The sequence below is a fragment of the Eupeodes corollae genome, chromosome 1 (assembly GCF_945859685.1).
Source record: "Eupeodes corollae chromosome 1, idEupCoro1.1, whole genome shotgun sequence".
NCBI lineage: Eukaryota > Metazoa > Arthropoda > Insecta > Diptera > Syrphidae > Eupeodes > Eupeodes corollae.
Genome location: NC_079147.1, coordinates 140,298,480 through 140,322,406, shown reverse-complemented (window position 1 = coordinate 140,322,406; position 23,927 = coordinate 140,298,480). Strand labels below are relative to the sequence as shown.

At 36.1% G+C, this 23,927-nt stretch overlaps 1 protein-coding gene across 6 annotated transcripts in view; it reads right to left on the bottom strand.

Moving 5' to 3' along the window:
• Positions 1–23,927, bottom strand: part of LOC129938734 (uncharacterized protein CG43427) — a 145,279-nt gene that overhangs the window by 33,367 nt on the left and 87,985 nt on the right. For all 6 annotated transcript variants that reach the window (XM_056046456.1, XM_056046455.1, XM_056046457.1 and 3 more), the window contains one exon: positions 20,655–20,861. In XM_056046456.1, the coding sequence (XP_055902431.1) occupies positions 20,655–20,861 (207 nt within the window). The remainder of the gene's footprint in view (positions 1–20,654; positions 20,862–23,927) is intronic.

Below are 23,927 nucleotides of genomic sequence, written 5' to 3'. Positions count from 1 at the left end.
ACTTTTGAAGTGAATATTGAAATTATATTCCCGAAGTGGGTGATTTCAAAAACGTTCGCTTTCAGTCGCATGTTTGATTCGCTTCTCGTAACAAGGGCTTAAAACATAAAATCTCAAAAAGGTATACTGTTCAAAAAAAAAAAAATCGAATAAAAGAGTGACATTTTTGTTTTTGGTGTGTATTTGGAGCTGATGAGTTGTAGATTTTTTTCAACCAACAAAAAACATTACTCAACCTAGAACTTTTGTTTTAGGTCATTTTTATTTTTTTAATGATGAAATCTTGTCCAATGAAAAACTGATTGTTGATTTCAAACTTCGGAACTGAAAGCGTTTCATTTTTTGTTTATTCATTAACAATTAACAATTTATTATCGTTTGCTTAACACAGTAAGATACAATATCTTATAAGCTAGTGAAAAGCTATCATTACAAATAAGTATTGTTATAAGTAGTATAAAAGATAATTCAAAGAAGTTACAATTTATTCTATAAGAAAAGAAAAACAAAGAAAAATAAGAAGAAAACTAATTAAATTAATTCTAATCATAATTGATGCTCAAACATTTAAAGACGATAGATAATTTCTAATTTCTATCTTCATCCTTCGCGGATCTTCAATACTCCTAATATCGCGTGGAAGACTATTCCAAAGACGAATACTATTTATAAAAAATTGGAGCTCCGATGTTAAGGATGAGTATCGCGGAGGAATAAGTTGTCCAGATCTACTCGAAGGCGTTCGTATTCTTTCGAACAAATAGCGGGGTTCATGCGTTAGTAAAATGTCAGAAAACAAAAGTAGAGTACGAAGCTCCAGGAAACAAAATGTCATGTTGAAAAGCTTAACTTAAAACTCTGAAACATGCTCATATCTTCGTAAACCATAGATATACTCGTAACAAACTGCGCTGTTGAAAGCTACATTTAATTTACGCTTTCTTTCAAAACTGCACGATCTATATACTTCACACCCATAAATAAGAATTGGTACTATTAATGTTTTCACCAGCATAATTCGAGTTTTGATATGGGTAAAAGATTGAGAGGCTTTAAGGGAACGTAAAGCACTATACGTTTTTCCTATGACTGAATTTATATGATTATCCCACATCAAGCAGCGATTAAAAAGAATACCCAGATTTCTAGCTGTCTCAGAGTATATAATTGGAGTATTGTTAAGGAATACCAATGGCAAGTAGGATAAGTCTAATGGTTTCCGTGAAATAACGAGACAGTTTGATTTCAAAGGGTTTAATAAGAGGCCATGAGATTGGAGAGCATTTCCAAATCTTCGTTTATACAAGCTACATGATGTTCAATGAGAACGACTCTGCAACTTAGGTACAACTGCACATCGTCAGTGTACATACAGATTTTACAGTACTTTACAATACAAGGAAGTGCGTTAATGTACAATGAAAACAAGAGTGGACCCAAAATTGACCCTTGTGGAACTCCTTTAGTAGTTGACAAAAACTAAGATAAATTGTTATTTTATCAAATGCCTTTGAAAAGTCTAGTAAAACTAGAAACGAGATTTTGTCTTCATCCATCGATTGTCGCAAATCTTCTGTCACATTTATGAGCGTGGTAATACAGCTATGCCTCTTACGGAAACCAGATTGGTTTGACGTTAATAGATTCGTACGATTTAAATACGCATTCATTTGTCTTTGTACAAATCTTTCAAAAACTTTTGAGATTTAAGGCTACGGGCTAAAAATCATCCATTTTTGATTTTTTTGGGATAGGGATGACTTTTGCAAGTTTCCATTGAGGAGGATATTCACTTGTTGTAAGAATGTAATTAAAAATATGAGTTGTGTATGATAAGAGAATCGGCAAAATAACTTTTAAAAATATGAGATGAATCTCATCAACGCCAGAAGCCTTAGATTTTAAATATAAAAGGCTCTCTCTACTATATTTGTATCGTTTATGGTGGTGAAACCAAAACTTAATGTTGAGGTTATGGCCCCTAAAGGTGTAGCTTGGTGTTCCAATGTATTTAAATTAATATTTCTTAAGTCCCTGTACTGGAATATTCTTAAATATGAAAAAATATGAAAATCAAATGCAAGAAATATCAGGTCATGTCTTGAAAAACCTGTCATTTCATCCTGTCAGTTTTTCTTTCAATGATCAACTTTAACCTCAAATGCTTGATTTAAATCAGGAATTAGCATAAAATACAGAAATTGTAAATGAAAGCTATAACCAACCTGTCAAATCTTTATAATTATCCTCAATGATAAAGACCAACAATATATACAACTGTCCCCTTAGCAACATTTTGTGGTGAAAAGAAATGAGCTTTGTTTTCTCAAAAAGTTGTAGGTACCAGTTATAGTTATTATTGGTTTTTCTCATTAAAACTTATCGCATTGGCATCATTTTGACAGGTAGTTTATAGCTATTATTGAAAATGTCTGTCGTTGAGAAAAAAAATTGAAACAAACCGGAAAATTTTTCGGTCAGTAATCTGTTATTGGAATTATGTGCAATTGAAACACAAATCAGTGGAACGTTTTGGAGATAAAGGGTCTATCTTCAGCTGTCATTAAAACCAATCATTGGAATTTATTTGACAGGTCGTCTTTGAGTGATTTTCGATGGAACAGTACATAATGTCTATCTGCACCTGTCATTAAAACCAATCATTTAAATTTATTTGACAGGTTGATCAAAATGAAATACAATTAAATATCCAATATTTTGTCCGGATTGATTTCAATAATAGCTACAACTGGCCCCTTTTTAAAAACTAGAAATCAAATTAAATCTCGCTAAAATTTCTCATTTTGTTATTACTTTTTTGTTACTTTTAGACAACAAGTCTTCAATTTTATTTCTTACTTTAATGTCATGTGATTTAAAATGATATTCATTTTACACTTTCGTGTTTCTAAGGAAGAATTTTAAATTAAGAAACATAACTTTCTCAAAAAATATATTTTTCATTTATTTTTATGTAGTATTATTATGTTCTCTGCTGTCACTTTTATTCAAACTCATCACTCCTACATAATATTTTACTATGTATGTGAATATGATTGTTTATTTATCAAACAAAAAAAAATGAGGTTACTTTTATTTATACGTACATTCATGATGAAATCGAACAATTAGTCACATTTTATAATTGTAAATTATTAATAACACATTTAATAATTTTAATATTTTCATTTGCTATTTTTCTATTTTTTTAAAAAGCTATTTAAAAATTTAGTCACGGGCACAAGTTCTAGACTAGAAGAAGATAGACTTGTCCTTGAAAAATTAATAAATTCCGTTGGAATGAATTATATAAATAAGAATTCTATTATAACGGGTGTTTAATTAGACGTGTAGTTTTCAATTTGGCACTACTTTATTTCGGAGTTGGTCTTTTTTGACAGATGTCACCTTATTTTTTGTCTTTCATGATGAGCCCAATCACATGTCATTCTGATTTCACCTCAAACGTAGTATGCAAATGTTGGTTATTAAGTTAGTGGACACTCATATTTACTTCAAAATCAGATGTTCGCTAATATTTCAGTATCTAAATGTAAATATTTGATTCATTTAATTTAAAAACAAAAAAGATTATTAAAAGTTCACAAAACTCATGTTTTTTATATTACGAGGCGTGGCAATTAAGTTCCGGGAGTTTGTCTTTAAAAAACAAGAAAATGAAGTTTTAGGAAAACTTTTGCTATCGACCTTCACAATAATCTCCCTTTAATTCTACACAACCATGATTGGAAGCACTCTTGGTAGTCCTCCGAAGTAAGCCCGTTTAGCACCACGGTTAGAGCTTCTTGGACATTCTGTACGCCGCCATGATGAATTCCCTTCAGGTGAGACTTCATCTTGGGGTATAGAAAAAAGCCGCAGGGAGCAATATCGGGGCTATAGGGTGGTATGCCTTTTTTTGTCAAAAATTCTTGCATGGGTGAGAACCTTAGGAATTATCTTTGCGCAGATCTTTCGCATGTTCAAATTCTCGTGTAACATCTTCCGAATCGTTTCTTTGTTGATGTTTAACTCTTAAGACAATGCACGAATGCTTAGGCGACGCTCAGACGTGATCAACATGCGCAAACGGGAGCTCCTTCACGTTGATCGTCTTCCACCGATTCATGCTCTTCCTTGAACTGCTTCGGCTATTCAAACACACGCGTTTTTGACATGCTATCATCTTCATAGACAACCTGCAATTTTCGGAGAATTTCCGAGGGTTTTTCGCCAGATTTCACTAATTAAAAATTGAATAACAATTGAATCACGCTGTTTGTAATGTACGTCACACATTTTCCCCACGCCACTAAAAAGATTACTTGCAAAAAATACGCATTAAACCCAAACCAAACGTGTTATTTACTTCAACTTTGAACTCTAACTGAAAGGAAGACCACCTTTCTATGACAGATAATAACAAATGAAAAAGTGTTGCCACTTTTTAAATTATAACATTTGACATTAATATGAAAGTTCCGGATTGACAAGCTTTGTAGTGTAATTTCGCTTTCACAAAGGCAGTTGAATTTTGACAAATTAGTGACTTCAGTAATGAATACGCCCAATAAACGGATTTGTTCCTAAACAACTTTAGAAAATTGGGAAAACTCTTTACCAAAAAAATCGTTTGGTCAACCCGAACGCGTCATACGTTAATAAATATATAAATTGGGTGGCGCAACAGTCCGTTTTGAACCAGGGCCTAGTGACTTACAACTCACAACCATTCCTGTGTGCGAGTGCTGTTATCAGGAATGGAAGGGACCTACAATTTTAGGCCGAATCCGAACGGCTAATTTGAGAAAGCACTTTTTCATGACAAAAATTGCTCTTGAAGAAATTGTCAATTCCGCGCAAGAGGCAGTACCCGCGAAAATTTTTTTTTTATAAATTAAGGTGGCACAGGCAGGGATTGAAACCAAGACCCCTTGCATGACAGTCCAACGCACTTTTTTTTTTCAAATTCATTTTTATTTATTCAATCTTAAACCTATCCTAAAGCTAGACAAAAATTCATAAAACTAGCCTAATTATCCATAACTTACAACTAACTTAATGGTCCCATACGGACACTCTAAGCTAAACTATAACACTAATTACTAATGCCTTTCGGCCTTAAGATCTATTTTACTTCTATTTAAATTTTATTTGTTTTGTTTTTATTAGAAAATTTTGAAAAAACTAATATCAATAACCTGTTTTTATTTATTTTTACTTACAAACTACTTAAAATAAGGTCCTTAAATAAAACTTAAAAACTAACTTAAACTACCTATTCTACCTATAAACTACTTAAAACTAGAACAACCACAGCAGCAAATCTAACTATCTAACATTTTTGTTTTTCATAATTTGTTGTCTATTTTTTTTTTTTTTTTTTTTTTTTTTTAATCCATGTTTTTTTTTTATTGTTCTTTTTTTTTATTTATTTTTTTTTTTTTTTGTATTTTTTGTATTTTTTTTTCTATTTCTTTTCTTGCCACCATGCCTATTCTACTTAAAACTAAACCCTAAAACTATAAAACAAGTATGTAAGCCGGCCAAGGCTTAAAACCCCATCCCGACTACCCACTATCAAGTGCCGATTGAAGCCACCAAAACTGGTTCTCCTGCTTCACCCTATCAGTTCGGTCCCGTTCGGACACAGCCCTACTGAACCGAAGGAGCTCTGCTCCGCCTTGTGCCATGACGTCCCGATTGTACGGGAGTCGCCTATCTACGGTTCTTCGTCTGACGTGGTAGATTAACGGGACTGCCAATCTATCCTGTATCAGACCGCATTTGTCTAAAAAGAGGAATGCCTCTGGTGGAATGAAGCCGCTCAAGCGTGCACTCTCAAAATACTCGTCGTTCGGATAGAACGCCCCGAAAATTAAATTGTTGGTCGAAGACATAGCTCTTGCAATGTGACCTCGAACGAGTTTTATCACGAAATTGTCAATTCTGTTGATTCGAGCCCCGTTGTATAGGACTTCGTTGGAATAGTAATGCACATAAGAAGATTCGGCTGTTCGATATAAGCCAGTACAGCGTCGTAAACACTGCCGCTCGAACACCCGAAACTTCTCCATCTGGGAAGGGGCAACGTTGAACCACACAGGACAACCATAAACGATCATTGGCCGTATGAGGGCCATGTAGCAAATTACCTTCACTCTGGGGTCAAGCCGACTGCTAAAAAACAGCCGTTTCGTCAGAGCGAAGGCTCCTCTGGCCCTGGTCAGAGCAGCATTTATATGTCTGTCGAAATATAAATACTGATCTAACCAGATACCGAGGTACTTCACTACACTTTTGCTCGCTAATGGCTGCCCATGAAGATCAACGATGACCATCTTGCGCCAATTCTTGCACGTATCCCTCGTGGCCCTAGCCAACGGAGTCCGGAACAGAATTGTCTCCGACTTTTGGACATTTATTTTCAGTTTCCAGTCGTCGCAATATCGCTGAATCTTGTCGAAATCACGCTGCAAGAGAATTCTAATAACCTCAACCTTTCGGGCCGTTCTGTACGCAATTAGATCGTCGGCGTACGCAATTGCCTTTGTAAGACTACCTATCAGATCGCTGGTGTAAATGCTGAAGAGAATCGGCGAATTCACCGCTCCCTGTTGAAGACCATTTTTAATTGAGAATGTTGTGGTAGAAGTTACATTGCCACTTTTGACAACAAACTTTCTACCGTTAAGCATATCATAAAGTATATACAACAATGGCTTGGTAATGCCAAGCCTGCTCAGTTTTAGGTAAAGACCCTCTAACCATACGGTGTCAAAGGCCTTTTCCAAATCAACCAGGACAGCACCTGTGCATTGTTGTTTTGATTTATTCCATTGGATATCAGAAACGAGTTTAGACGCAGCATGAATTGTGTCATGACCCGCCTTGAACCCGAACTGTTTATCCGGAATAATTTTGTTGTCCGCAGCCCACTTAGTCAGAGCCCTATTAATGATCTTTTCGAAAACTTTGCTGATGCTCGGAAGAAGACTTATCGACCGAAGATTTGACGGGTTGGAGTTGTCCTTTCCCTTTTTCGGGAGAGGATGAACCACAGCGGTCTTCCAATGCACTGGATAATATGCATTATTCAGTGCATTGTTGAAGAGTGTGGTGTAAATGTCAATTGCTTCCGTCGGTAAATGTCTTAGCACAACGTTGGATATACCATCAATACCTGCTGACTTTTTGTTTTTTATTGAGTTGAAGATGAGCTGAAGCTCAACCTTCGTCACTAACAAGGGACTTGGTCCCGTTTGTTCGGCGATTATGGCATTTGCCAAGGAATCGTCATTGAACCGCATGAAACCGCGGTTCTCAGATCGCCAATGTGTGATATCATTACGGAGGTAAAAGTGATTAAGTAGGGCTCTGTTTTCCAGGTCGTGGTTGGGGCGAATGCTAACATTCACCTTGTACACTTGCTGGAAAACAGCTCCCACCGCCTCCACTTTTTCCTTCGGTTCTTCAATTATGTAAAAGTCATCGTCAAAGATGGCTTCCTCTGGATCTATATGCGCTGTCCTGAGTACGTCTCTGTTCTCTTCAGTTCTTTGGAGTTTAAGACACGGAAGGTCATTATCGTTTTTTTTCCTGAATATCTTGTTGATTTTGGGGAACATACTAGGGTCACTCGAATTAACTGACCGGATCTTGCGGTCCCAGTACTTGTTAATTGATAACCTGTAGTTCTCCTTAATCAACAGATTGACATTTTTTATTGACGATTTCAGTGTCCTAACCTCCAAGTCGCGTGGGTCTGTAAGTCGTCTGCGCAAATTTTTGAGTCTTGTCAGTAAGCCACTCTTGTGCCTACGTAGTGCGTCAATTGTCGCGTTTCTGTAAGCGTCCATTTGGTCCCGTTCTTTGTACTTTGGAATTGTCCGTTCCATCGTCCGTTTTATTGTTTCGTCCATCTGTTGTAAATGTTGGTCAATTTCTGTATTTGTCAGGTTTCTGTTGTTTGGTGGGGCTATGTCACTCGAACGAAGTTCTCTCGCTAAGGCGTTGGTGAAACGAGGCCAACGCATCTTACTGTAATTGTAAGAGTGCGTTGCAACGTATTCCTCCAACTCCACGCGTTCGTTCGGAATCTGCATTACAGCAGCTAGTCCGCAGTGATCACTGTCGTACTCGACTGTCTGTAAGCAGTTTCGAGGGTGATTACCCACTTTGTCTGTTACTGTCAGTCTAGTGTCGTACAGCAAAAGATCCAGAAAGGAGCCGCTTCTTGGATACGATGGCTTTTCGGTAGCCAGCAGGTCGACGCCATATTCAACGCTGTAAAGATTCATCAAATTAAAAAGATGATTACCTCTGGGATTACTATGTTGATTTCCCCAATCTTCATGTTTTGCGTTCAAATCACCGGCCAAGATGAAATAGTTTTCTTCCAAGCTCAGTTTCAGTTCCCTAAAAAGAATCTCGAGTTCTGAAGCAAAGTAAGTAACCTGCGGAGCTCCAGCCGCATAAGCCGCAATCATATACATCCTCTTCCCTTGAGTGAGAGAGATGCATACAACGCAAACTTCTAGCGTCTTGAGCTTTCGCAATTCATTGTTGTATATGACTTTATAATTAATGCCTTTTCGTATAAAGAGAGCGACACCGCCCCCTTGAGTGGAGTCGGGCCGGTCTCTTCTTACGATATTGTAATTTTTATGAGTCAATTTGTGTTTGTGGTTTAGCTTAGTTTCGCTAGCCATAAACACATCGGGACTGTAGTCTTTCAACAATTGGAACATATTGGCTCTTCGTTCAATCCTAATCAGTGAATTTACATTCACAGCTAGGACTTTTAGGCGCGTCTCCGGCAGCGCGCCCATTATTGTCTAAATTGCGCCAGGCCAGGCAACAAAGAGTAGAGATGATCTACCCTTTTGCCTTGCTCCTTTATCTGACTTTGCAGTCCTGTTAGTTGACCTTGAATGCTCAACAACAAGGCTACAATGTCAGGCTGCACCTCTGGTGCCTTAGGCACAGGGGCCTTTGGGGCAACCGTTGGTGGAGCCTGTCTCGTGTTCCCATTCCCTGACACCATTTGGGCGTAGGAAAATTTGGGATCTACGAATTTTTGTGTTGGAGCCTGTCGAACTGTTCGACTTATTTCGGCTTTTTGACTGGCCTGTTTCTGTTTCATTTCCTGGACCTTAGGGCAACCCCTATAGCTAGCCGGGTGCCCTTGGTTTCCACAAAGGACACACTTGAGCAGGGTCAAATCCTCAACCCGCTCATTCCCCAGCTTACATTCTCCTACTTTGTGGGTTTCTCCGCACCTGACACAACGCAACTGCATATTGCAGTTGGCATTGGCATGGCCAAACCTCTGGCACTTCGTACATTGTAGAATGTCGTCGTGCCTTTTTAATGTCTCCCAGCGTACAGCTTGATTGTCGAGAGATACGATTCTCTCGACACTATTCAAACTGCTTTGGGGCGATAATGTTACGAGGAACATTGGCAGCCTATAACCCCCTCGTCTTGACTTCACCGTGGTGAAAGGCTTGACCCCGATAAAATCGAGATCGTCACTGGCTTTTTGGCGGAGCTCTGCTAAGAGCTCCTCCGGTTCCGTGCAGGAACTTATGCCCTTCAGAAGGACCGTCTTGAATTTTTCGCTCTTAGGCGTATAGCTGAAGAACTCAGCTGTGGCCTCTATTAGTAACTCTTTCACTAGTTTGTATTCGGCCAGTGAGAAGCACTGGACCGAATAGCTCTTTTCTTTTTCATTCAAAATTTTTATAAGGAATTTGCCCTTAGTGGCCGACTTACATACCTGTTTTATGTCCTGTAAGTCAACCCGGTAGGTCCTAATAGGTGGCACCTTCTCCTTTTTGGGCTGTGGTTGTTTCTGGTGTTGCTGCTGCTGCTGTTTCTGCTGCTGCTGTTTCTGCTGCTGTTGCTGTTGCTGCTGCTGCAGGATTGGTTGTTGCTGCGGCTGTTTTGGCTCTTCTTGAAGCCGTTGTTTGGCTTTTGTTGAGGTTGTTGGGCCCTCAACACTTGGGCCTGCTGTTGCTGGCGATGTCTTTTTAAACTGCTCCGCTCCTGAGATTTTGGAAGCGGGCTTGTTTTGTGGTTGTTGCTGCTGTGGTTGTTTCTGTTGTTGTTGTTGTTGCTTTTTTTTGTTTTCCTGTTGTTTTTGTTGCTGTTGCCTTTGAGCCGCCTCTTCTTGGCGGCGCGCCTCTTGCTTCAGCTTTAACTGTCTAAGGAGGGGCTCCATTTCCTCCTTAAGCTTTTTGAGGTTTTGCTCAAATTCTCTGATGGCAGCCTGTTTGGCTTGCAGGGCCTCCACCAGTTTTGTTTCTTCTTGGAGGTCCCCCTCTCCCTCCAACACCTTCTTTGTTGACGGCACTGGCTCTGGCTCCGATAGGATTGCATACCTATTATTCGGAGACCTGTAGTGGCCCTCTCCACCTTCGGAAATGTATTCCGTTTTCTCAGACTCAGCATAGTCTGAGAAGTCACTTTCAGTGGTAAAGCCCCCTTTACCACTCCCTTCCATTTTTTTTTTATTGGCCTGCCGCTTAGCTGAATTCGTTCTTTTCACCTTGTTAGGGCTTTGTTTTTTTAATTTTCTTTTTTGAATTCTTGACGTTGACTGGTCAGAAGCCTGACCTGATGTTGTTGCGGTTGATTTTAGTACCGCTGCTGGCACCACCGCAACATCGCCTGATATGTTGGCAGAGGTATCTTTCGATACCCCTGCTCTTTTCTCCTTCTCCATCTCCTTTTCTTCCCAACAGATAAAATCAACAATTTCTCTGTTGTGAAAAAAAGCTATTAAATTTTTTGTTGACTCCGGCTGGGAATCGAACCCACGACCCTTGGATCTGCTTCCTGACGCCACTTCCACTGGGCTATTAAATTGTTGATTTTCCTGGTGGCAAATTGCCAACTTTACTTACAATTTAACTTGCACTGTTTATTAACTTTTAAATAAATATGAATAAAAAACTTCTTCACACTATGGAAGTCAAAGATCGACTGAGTCCAACGCACTAACCATCATGCCACGGGTACCACCGCATCATACGTTGCGTCCAATAAATAATATTACAGAAACTGGGAAACTCAAGACCCAGCCACTTGCCCAAAATCTTTTTCAAAACATAATGGCAAACCCTTATTTTTATAATAAAGTTAAATTCTTGGCCATACAATTAAATTATTTTCATGTTTCACTTCTTCTTAAAAAAACCATACGTTAAAAAATAACACCCTTTATACCTTATAGCCAAGCAAGTCTAGGCTTAAAGTTTAACTACAAAAGCTGTTCGTTGTAAAGAAACGTAATTTGATAAAAAAAAATGACAAATGCTTTAGGAATTCACACTTTGAAATAAGAAACTGTATAACAATAAGACAACAATGAATTTATTTGATTGATGATTTGTTTTTAATAATATGCATCTCTGTCAATATAAATACGAACACCTGCTGATTTATGCAATTTGTTGTCATTTTCGTTACAATATTATGTGAAATTTTAAGAATTCCTTTCGAAAAGTTTTAGCAATTTCAACGCGTGTATCGTTTTATTTTTAGTAATGGAGTAATTTAAACATGTCAAATGTCAAAATATGACAGTTTCAAAAGTGACATCAGTATAATTAGGAGCCATTCGAAATGAAACCTTATAAAATATTTGTTATTTTACAAAAACTAAAGCACCCTTATTAAAAGTCTACTTGAGGGTGGAATGATAACAAACTTAAATTAAAAAGCAAACTTGAAGGTGTGGATAAATGGTAACATTCCTTTTAAATAGATATAGAGTAATCGTAAATGTTTCTAGCATGATATTGACCAAGCCCATGTTTGCTAACCAATGTTTGCAATTCTTTTTATTTCCAAGGAAATTGTTTTCATTTTATAAGATTGGTTTTTGTGATAAGATTCAATTTCAATTGTGGAATTTTCTGATAGAAAAAGAGCGTGCTTGGTTTGTAAATAAATAAACTTGAACTTAAGTAATCAAGTGGAAAAAAATTGCACTTAATTTTTCGTGCAAAAAAGAATGTTATCATAAGAGGCGAGCTTAACTAGATTTGCTGAGTGCGGTTGATATGTCAATTAGTTCTTAGGAAAAACGTGTATTTTTTTAACGAAAAATGCTGTCAAAAAAAAGTCAAACCCATCGTTTTTAATTTTGCTGTTACGTCAAAAAAATTATTCAAGTGTCATATTTACGAATTCTTGGTGTTTGTTAAAATCATCTAGGAAAAACAGATATTAAAAAATTGGTGATCTGTCAAAATACAAAATATCGAAAATGAAATAAAATTCGTTTTACAACGTCAAATGTTGAATGTCTTGAAAATTTTACTAAAAATTGATGAGAAAAATAATGAAAATGTTTATAGCTTTTTTATTAAAAAAATGAAGAGTAAAGAGAGAAGCAATCTAAACACTTTGGTTTAAGGTTTATTGTATAATGAAAATTTGTGGTTAGATGACGTATGGGTTTTAAATTCATTGATTTCTTCCATGCCAAAAAATAACAATTACATGTTTGTGAACAAATAATTCTGTTTGACAGTTTGAGACTTTTGACTTAACTCTCGAACGGATTTTAGTTCCAAAACGTTGAATAGTCGAGGATTAACATGTGAATCATAAAATGATTTGTCTATAGTGACTGATTAAAAGAAGATATTTTGACAGTAGGTAGAAGAATGGCTGCGACGAGGTGTTTTTTTTTTTATACGGTCAGGTTGGTGTCTCGACACTATTTTATTAATTTGATAATTAGATACTGTGTGGTTCTTCGAGCAGATTTGCAAATTTGCCATGTTTAGGGACAGACAACAGACTAATGCTGGGCAGAGACAGAAGGCCCGTGTAAGCATTTACGAGTCAGGGTTGCGGTTCATGAGGGGTTGGATAAGTTCCTCCTCTAGAATGACAGACAATGAGACATATTTCTGCACTGAAATATTTGTACATTGTATTGGGTGCGCACAATTTAATGGATGTGACCAACCTTGTCAGTGAGAGACAATAGACCGTTATGATAACCGTGTTATAATTTGTCTTTAGTGACTGATTAAAAGAAGACATTTTAACAGAAATTAAGGAAACAATATGGCCGACACGAGCTGTCCAAAGCAACCCCTTACTAACATTTTTTATCTAGAGCTTTCATTTACCAATTTAAGAGAAAGAAGCTACACAAAAGATTGACATGCATAAGACATTTAAAATTTAATTATACACAAAAATGTGAATGAAAAATGAGTATCAATCAATGATATACTCAATTTTCTAAAAAGAGCAGAACTTTTATATTTAGCTTTCAATTGGAACCTGTTTTTTGGGTTCGTCAAAGTGTGTGATTAGAAAATGAAAAAAAAAAACATGAACAAATTGCAAAACTGCTTTAAAAATCCAATCACGCCACTGCACCTTCTTTTGGCCACCATCTGGCGAACGTTATATGCCAAATGACAGCACCTGTCATATGCAACTAGCAATCAAAAGAACAACACAACTATAGATGGTGCGGCATCTATTTTGCTCATAACTCTAGCTCACACATTCCTCAAGAAACTTCCTCCCGTCGTCGTCGACGTCGTCGGTCGCGTCGTTGTTGGCGTTGTTGATGTGCGTCGTCGTCGTAGCAGTCGCAATTGCAATCGCAATCGCGTCGTCATCGTCATCGCTGTTATAGTCTCGTAATGGAATAATAAACACTTTCTGGGTATCGCCCCTCCAAGATCTCTTTTGTACAAATGAGTTCCCGCTTAATTTACTGTGGGTAATGAACTGACTTCAACGTTGTCGTCTTTGTTGTTGGTTCTTGCAAATGCCTTCGATCCAGCAGTGCATCGGGAGGCCAGCGGCGGAGGGCGGCGGCAGTCACAGCCACAGCGACGGAACCGCGTTTCCCATGCTACCGTTGCGCACACAATGTACATTGTAATGTGCCCCCTCCCACTTAACCTGTCGTGACATTTTATTTATACATTTTTTTTTCAGTGCACTCGGCCACCGTGCATTGCATTTATACAATAGCAAAAACAGTAAAAAAACAAGGCCCCCAAACAACTGCCAAGTTGCCTCTTAACAATGCAAGAGTATCAGCGCAGCCCCAGCGTCCGCGCAGCAAAAAGTGAAAGTTGCACTGCTCGTTAAGAATTGTATCTCGGATCTAATGATAATTTTAACTTTTGCTGTACATTTAACAGTCTAACGCCCTCTTTTGTCGTGAAAACACAATTTTCGTCATTGCACTGCAACTGCACGCACAATATCGACACATCCACGAGTATGGATGATGATGATGTTGGTTGATATTTTCAAAGAAAAACGAAGACCACTCAATCAGCGCTCTGACAGGCAGAGGCTTGACATTTTGTTTACATTTTTGATTATTGGGTTCGATGGTTGTTAAATCAGATGTTTCGTTTCGTTTGGTTTCATGGAGCGAGATCGATGACCTTGGGAGCGGGATGTGAATGTTTCTACAATTATTTTATTATTTTTTTTTTCTTCTCACTGAAATGCCATACAATTGAGACATGCATGAGTGGAGAGATCAAGTTGGTGGAGAAAAGGAAAAAAGATGAAGCCCAACTTAAATGGGGAAACAGAAACTTCAACATCACTGGAGCCAACAACTGGTTATGTCAGATTCAATGAAAACTTATTAACAAGATGAGTGTATTTCCATTTTCAGCCAGCACCACTCACTCATTCACCTTACCGACATTTTCTATATTGTTGTTGTTGTTGTTTTGTACCTACATACATTTATGTATATTGGGTGGAGGATGCAAGCAATCTTTGCTTTCTGATCACAATTGTTGTTGTTGTTGGTGTTTGTTTTTGAGATTTATATTTTTCTATTCATATTTTTTTGTTTGTTCACATCATAAATAAGCTGAAGACATGATTCAGAATTATCCAAACGACATAAGTTCATCCAAGCATAACATAAAACATAAAATTGGGTTGATAGATGGGCTAAGTCAAGATAGGTGGCGTTTTTAAGGTTTTACTATTATGATGACGGTTTCCTTTGCTATATGTACATTGTACAATGACCAGCTGAGTTAAGCTTTTAAAATAGAAACAAACAATAAATGTGACATCTGTGAAGCCTTGAAATTTCCTCTTTTTTTTGGGATCACCAGTCTCTCGTCGTTGGCGTTGGACTTGGTGGTAGTTGGAAGTTCGGATTGAAATCAAGGACAGTACCTAAAAAAGATGCAGTTTTCCATCAAGGTATTTTAAATGTCCTTGAAAGTTATTGAATGGAAAAGATCAAAGCAAGAAAAACATGTCAAATACTTTTGATTATTTTCTTAAAGGAATTTTCTGCAAGTGAAAGTAATTTTTGACAGTTGAAAATTAAAGTGGTTTCGGCAAACGTCAGATAGGGTAGATTCAGACGAAGACATAAGGGACTTGATGGTAGGGCAATTTTCTAGTATCTGATTGGTCGCATTCACAAAGCTAGTGGCTACGTAGTCAAAATGCAACTAAATTTGTGAATGTAAAACTGCACTACAAAGCTAGTCAATCTGGAACTGTCATATTATTGACAAATGCAAATATATAAAATAAGAAACATGTTTGATTTGATAACATTAACTTATCTTTTGTTGTTTTAAATTCAATAAAATCAAATTGAAGACACAATTCGAATGGTTTATATTTGTATTTAAATATTGAAAAATTTATTTCATTTTGAATTCGTGTTACTTAACCGAGCAGCTGATTGTGAAACGTCAAAATCATTCTCCACTAACTTTGTAGCCGAATTGTTTACACTTCGTCGGAGGGGAAATTTCAACTACTTTTGTAGTTAGATTTAGCCAATCAGAATCCCTTGACTACGTAGCCACTAGCTTTGTGAATGCGACCATTGACTAGCGTGACTGTATGGTGTGGATTTTGGGATGGAGGCATAATTGGGCCATATTTTTTTGAAAATGATGCTGGTCAAGCAGTGACTGTTACTGGTGCTCGATATCGCGACATGATTACACAGTTCTTTCTGCATAAATTGGATGATATTGCTGTGTCCAATATGTGGTTTCAACAAGACGGTGCCACATGTCATATAGCCCGTGAAACAATTCAATTACTGCATGAGACATTTCCAGGTCGTGTACTCTCTCGTTTCGGTGATCAAAATTGGCCTCCTAGATCGTGTGATTTAACACCATTAGACTACTTTTTATGGGGTTATTTGAAATCACAAGTCTATGTCAACAAGCCCACAACCACCCGTGCATTAAAGGAGAAGATTCAACGCTGCTTCAACGAAATTCAGCCACATTTATGCAGAATAGTCATGGAAAATTTAAACAAAAGAGTGCGCATGTGCATGCAAAGCCGTGGAGGCCATTTGTCCCATGTGTTATTCCATACATAACCCTATCCTATGTACTTTACGAGTCAATAAAAATATAACTATCAAAAGACTAAAAACGGCGTTTTCTATTTAATTCAAATCTTGCGTTAATTTTGGGACACCCTTTATAATAGACTTAACTGAGCTTAAGCGAACAAACCAATACACCTAATATTTCACTAACGTTCTATTTAGTTTCGTTGAGATTTATTTAGTTTCGTTTACTTTCGCCAAATTAAGTAAATGTCATTGTCAATGGCTCGAACTTAATGTAAATGTCAAATTTGAAACGCATTTCAACTCAATTCTATGTTCATATGTTGTTGTCTCTTATTTATAATTTGTCTCCCTTGTCAATTTTGTTTGTGACATTAGGTATGTCACAAAGAGAAGCATTTATATAGGACGAACACTGCAAGATAACCTTTTGAGCTTGTTTTGCTTATATAATTCGTTAACTTTTTTAAATGCTTCTAATACAAAATGCAAAATTTTTATTTTTAACTTTTGAAGTTTGGGTTTGTAACACATTAATTAAAAAACTTCTCCAAAAAAAGTAACAACCAATAAAATTGAATTGTGACAGTTGAAGTTTGACATTTACTGAATCTATTATGGTTATTTATTTTAATTTAAAGATAACTTTTGAAAATGTTTTGTTCGATTCTGACATTAGCTTAGGGTCGGTTAAGTCTATTATAGTTGAACTTCTACAACCAAGTAAAGTCTACTAATGTATGTCAAAAAGTAATCAGTTGACCATCATCAACTAAAAGCTGAACTTCATAATTCTGTGATGCAATGATTTAAAGAATAAATTAGGTGTCGCAACAATTCGTTGTGAACTAGGGCCTAGTGGATTTTTACTCTCAATCATTCCTTTGTGCGAGCAATTTGTCATGACAAGAATTAATCTTGAAGGATTTGTCAGTTCATCGCAACAGTACCCGTGAGAAAAACTTTAAATGACTTTTAGCATGACAGTTACGCACTAACCATCACGCCATGGGTAATTACTTCTTGTTAATAGTTAACTTTATACCTTTAAACCTTACAGATATTTACTCTTTGAACTCGTTTCTCAAAACATTTCCGTACTAATTTCAATAATGTCCGGTAACCTACCCTACCACATCATTTTCCATTGCAGACATCAATTTTGTTTTACAATAATACCGTTAAGTATGCAAAAATAACAAATAAAATTATCTAACAAGTCAAGTCAAGTGATAAATATTGGCACTAGACTTCACAAAGCTTTGAAGAATTAAAACAAAAGGTTTCACTCAAAGGTGGGGTTAGTTATAGTTATAAAAAATATTGTATTTGTACACCGATCCGTGTCGTCGTCGTCGTATACCTATAATAAAATTGCTATATGTACCTGAATGCATTCATTATGCAGGTGGTGGCGCCTTCTTTTGTTTTAAATTTATAGCTTTTTCTTTTTTTTTTATTATTTCTGTTAAACAACTTAAAATATTTGCGTATATATGTGGAAAGAGATGATGACTTCGACGATGGACGACAACAATAACGTGTATGTTGAAGGTGTATTTCAGTTATGTAGTATAGCTTGTAGGTATCAGGGTTTCTAACCGAATTACCGAGATATAAAAATGTAAATTAATTTTTGTTTTCTTTTTAAAGTTAAGTAACACAAAAGCCAGAAGTAATTTATAGTTAAGTCAGGTGGTGTTCGCATGCCTTACTCTTTGTATTATGCCGAAGCTGATTGTAGAGAGTGCAAGTGTTAGGATGGAATAAATGAGGGCATATATACATAACATCAAAACCCCCAAGGAATACCAAAAAATTATCACTCTAACTTAATTTATTACGTAGAAATATTTGAATATATTAAATGTAGGAATAATATTCAAATAGAGCTTCCTCTTTTTCATGGTTTCATAATCAAATAACAAATTGTGTTAAGATGACAGTAAAAGAGTTTTTTAATAGAGACGAGTTCATCTTGACAGCTCGCGGCGGCCATATTGTTTCTTTTACTTTCTGTCAAAAAATCTTCTTTTAAATAGTCACTATAGACAAGCAACTGACCCAGGATCTAAAACCAAGTATCCATAACGCAGCGCCGCCGTGCGTCGTCGTGTGTTCGCTAATTGGATTTTAGAGCAGTTGGAAGTTGAAGCCAGTTAATCATATAGATCAATAAATCCTATAGATCGTCATCGCTAAGATCATTTTTGGAAGAATGAGTACGTGAATAAGAAAGAATAGCAGGATTTAGGATTTAGGTGCCAATGCATCCAAATAAAGTAACCGTTTGGTGTGGATTTTGGACTGGAGACGTCATCGGTCCGTACTTCAAAAATGATGCTAGCAGGGGCCATCACCGTCGATCGCGATCGCTGAAGGTCAATTGTCACCAACTGTATAGATTTGGTTTGAACAGGATGACAATCGAAGTGTGGATCATTTTTGGAACGCTAGTTCAGTTTGACAGTTCGTTACAATAAATTGTTATTCGAGACGAATAATTTATTTTCTTAAATTTCTCGTATTTTGTTTTAAATCACATTTATTCATTTGTCGGTCGTAGGTTCCTCTTATGGGAATAGTCCCTTAGTAAATAAAATCGGCTTTACTTAATGTACGTAAAACATTTTTTACCCTGAACAATAATAAAAGTTAAACTTATTAAGAGCAGTTAAAATATTTTATCGAATCTTTTGGTATTTTTCCAGGTTTGATAATAACAAAGCGCACCTGTTTTAGTCAGAATCCAGAAACAATGTCATATAAAATTAAAATGGATCTATTAAAACAATTCTCTGTAAAAATAAAATAGGTAACAATCTTATATAAAACGGGACAGATATTTTTTTCATTGCTGCAATTACAGGCGTATTAATAAATAATGCAAATTTGTTAATTAAAATAAACAACGAATACAATTTAGTAACAGATGTTTTTATGAAAGGAAACTTCCATTGTTATAATTTTTGATTCCGGAAATAATGGGTTTTCACGAAAACACGTTGTTGCTATTAAAACAAACGTACATTTTCGAATAGAAATAAATTGATGTTTATTTTTGAAACTTCTTATTGGATTCATTAAACTCTCCTTAGCCAATTAGTACATTTTTCCTTATGTCCTCGATATATTCAAGAATACTATTTTTAGCATTGAAGCATAAGAACATTGTTAAAGAACTTTTAAAAATCCTAAAGGTGTCAAATTAAAAAATATCTACGTTAAATTTTGATCAAATCAAAATTGCTCTAAAAAAGCTTTTTTTTTTGGAAAAAATATGAAGTAGAGAAGTAGAATAATTTTGACATAATTTCTGTGAGAGCTAACGCCTTTATGAGATTTGATGTTTAATCCGAAACGAATTTCTAATTGTAATCTTTTGTATAATTAATTGTGAGCTGACTGTTTGTTATTGTTATTTGCAAAAAGTGAATGTCAAAAATTATAACGCCATCTTTTGCACGCGAAGATCTACAAACAGTTAAACCAAAATCTACGAACGAACCCTTTTTCTTCAGTTCATATTTCATTCAGATTCAATGAACAAATGAAAAATATGAAAACAAATGAAATATAAATTATTCCTTATATTTTGTTAACATATCCTCTTTAAAGTATTATATATAATATTATATATTCTATTGTTTAGATAAAATTACTTCGGGTCTCAATTTTAGCTTAAATTTAATTTGGCGCAATTCATTTACTATTACAGCTGCACCAGAATAATTTTCGAAATTAGGGCCCAACCACACTGCTTAAATAACACAACATGTTTAGGATGAAGATGCTTTTCAATAATTATTCTTGGATCACCTTTGAGGTCACATAACTATAGATGATTTTTCGATAAAAATCCGTGATTTTCAAGAATTTATCCAATGAAGATACGACATTGCTGATGGTCAACCGCCTTAAGTTATTCTCAATAGCCTTCAAACCTAAGTCTCGATTGAAAATAATAGTAGTGAATTTTTAAAATTTCACCACTATGTTGAATTGTGTATCGTTTTATTTGCAATAATTATGACATATTTTAATTCTTAAATGTAAAAAGATGACAGTTTCAAAAGAGAAATCTGTATTCATTGGTTTGTTTCTAAAGGTATTCAAAAATTTTAATTTGACATTTTTTTTGAACTGGAGCTTTTTTTCTTTATAAAAAAAAAAATAATAATTTAAACAATATTTTCATCCACCCACCACAAGTCAATTTAATGGAAACAAAGTCAAATAAATATTAAATTAATATTATTCATACAACTACACGTCAAAATTTACTACTTACATTCTGCCAATCCTCAGGTTCTTCTTTCAAAACCTCTTTGACTTTTTTTATTTCCTCCACCTTTTTTAGCTGCTGTTGTGCACTTTGATATAAATTGCACGGTTTTATTTGTACAAATTGCATCGGATTGCAAGAAGGTTTTGGTGGCGTTGGTCGTGTAACACGAGCCCGAGCTACGTATGGTGTGGGATCATGTGACATTGTGGACTGAAATAACAACAAAAAAAATGAAAAATTAGCAAGAACACAATATAATTAAAATTATTTTTTCTTAATCCAGAGTCATCGATTTTAAAAAACTAATACTAAATTTGAAACTATTTTTAAATTAATTTATGAATAAAAATAGTGATTTTCGTTGCATTTCCAAAGATACAAATTTATATCCCGCTTTCGAGTAATTTATTCTTAAATATGGTATTAATCTTAAGTTTAATGAAATTGGAATGTAGAGAATATTGTAACGTATTTTCTATTCATTTATAAGCTCCATACAAATTAAGTACGGTCGACAGCACAGACTTTATATGTCAAAAATCCACATCCCACTTTAAAGTTGATTCCAATTTCAATTGCAATACAAATACATACACATTAGTTATTTATTTGTTTTGTTTTTTCTTCAAGAAACAGAAGTACAATAAATATTGTCCACCGAATTAAGTGGTTTCATTTTGATGCAAGATAAACCAATTGTATTAAATCAAGGAGTGCAAAGCAACACTCACTGTGGGTGGGTGATCTTCGGTTACATTGCTTGAGCTTGATGCAGCATATTTACTGCATAAAGTATGTTCATACGCTGCATTTCGTCGGATATGAACTTTGGGAGAATCATCTCAGTCGGCAACGTCGTGTCTAATTTTCGCTTTGTTGGGATTTTTCAATTTTTGTAAAGGGTGTTTTTAGACGTGTGGGTTTGATAATGAAATAAAACGCTTATAATTCAATAACAAAATTTACTTTATTACAAAGATAAGTGTTCAATTCAAGTCGAGAGTCCCAATTTTCGACAAACTTTTGCAGTAATTGGGAGCGTCTATTTATTATGACATTTCATAAATCAATGACAGTTGTCAAAAACATCAACTCCGAAAAAGTACTGCCAGATTGAAAAACACAAATCTAATAAAACACCTGTTTTATGACTGTATGGAGCAAGAAAATAATATTTGTTTAAAAGGTTGCAGAAAAGGCCTTGATTTTTAAATAATCTTTTCTTACAAACATCAAACAAAAAGATAGGTCCTCGAGTGCAACTATAGCATTGTACAATACATTTAAGTCTTTTTCAACAAACAACTAACAACACAAAAAACAACAGTCATACTTAATTTTGACGTTTGACATTTCCTTGAATTCTATTCGTGGTCAATATAAGGTGTGAAGTAGAATGATAATCTCATTCTCAATGATTTTATTCCTGATAATAACTCTACTTTTATTTATTTAATTTTAAATCTTGTTTGACCATTTCTTTTTAATACCTGTTTAATGAATTGTCTTAAATGGATATCTTTTTCATATGTATATGTAAAATATCTTTGTGTATTTTCAGATATCCACCCACTAAAGTTTTGCTTCACTGTCGTCGCGCAACGTCACTGAATGATCACTAAATAATGATAGTGCAGTTAAATGTCAAATCTTTCAAATGACATTAAACTTTTGATACATGAGGTGGTCATAATGTGTTTTTCTCTTTTTTTGATATCACATATTTGCATCTAATTTCCAGTTTTCAAACATATACATATGTGCATATATGAAAGATGGGACCCCAAACAGTGTATAATTTATTCATTGATAAAAATCAATATGTATATTTTTTATGTTTCTTCTAGGAATATAATATTTCTTAAGATTACGACATTTGCCATTTAAATGAAAACTATGCAATAAATACAAATAAGATCTATTTCTGCAGTATTTAGAAAATATTAAATAATTGAAATTAATAAAATTAAACAAAATTGTGATTAAATTAAGCTTGGTAAAGAGCGATGATGATGATGTTCAAATGGTAGACATGTGCATTCAAGAGGACACAAGCGTCTACTCTCAACTCCCCGTGGTGAACATCGGGTGCCCCAGTGGAAAGTTGTTGGGGGCAGCAAACGAGAGAGGGGGGAGAGGTGTTTTTACTAAGGCACCTCTTTTTATCCAGACGGCAGCGGAGGAATTCCCGAGATGGAATCAAAGGTGGCGTCTACAGTTCCAGTAAGGTTAACCTACTTTAGTGAACACCTTATAGGGCTTCTTCGACTTATCCTTTCAAGTCCTTTCCTGGCCAAGTAAAAGCTTCATAGTTGCGAAGCACCAACAAGCTTCGGATACGGACGGACAACCAACGCAAACGAATTAAGGACAACGAACTTCGGATATGCACGTGGAATGTTAGGTCCATAACAGACCACGTGCGGCCGAAGAATTAGCGGAGGTCCTAGACTGCTATAAAGCAGACATCACCGCCATCCAGGAAATACGATGGGATGGGCCGGGCAAAAAGAGGATGAAAAACTGCGATATTTACTATTGTGACTGCTGCCGCGAAAACCAACAGCGCTTATTTGTATGCGGCGACGACAACACCAAAGATATGTTCTTCGAGCTCCTAGACAAAACATATGAGCAGTGCCCTAGCTACGATTTTAAAATAATCCTGGGCGATTTTAATGCCAAGCTAGGAAGGGAAGACATCTTTGGTGGAATAATCGGGAAGAACAGCCTGCACGACAACACTTCCGACAACGGATTCAGGCTCATAGATTTTGCGAAACGTCATGGTAGCCAGTACCCGTTTTCCACACCTCAACATCCACAAAGGTACTTGGACTTCTCCAGATCAATCTACCGTCAACCAGATTGACCATATTGCGATCGACGTCAGACACGCTTCCAGCATTATGGATGTACGAACTTTCCGAGGAGCTAACATCGACTCGGACCACTACCTCGTTGTAGCCAAGGTAGAACTTCGGATTTCCAGACCCAAGGCAAAACAGGGAGGTGCTGGGAGAATGTTCAACGTCGAACGGCTACAATCGCCAGAGATCGCCAAATCCTTTTCCGACCGAGTTACAAGTAACCTCTCTCGAAGTTCTCTGCCACCAACACAATGTATCGAAAACCAGTGGCAACATTGCCAAGATGCAATCAGAGAAGCCGCCTCTGATGTGCTGGGTTTCCAACAGCCACCAACAAAGAACCCCTGGTTTGATGAGGAATGTCGGCAGGCAAATGCAGCCGAACAACAGGCACGCAAAGCGGCGC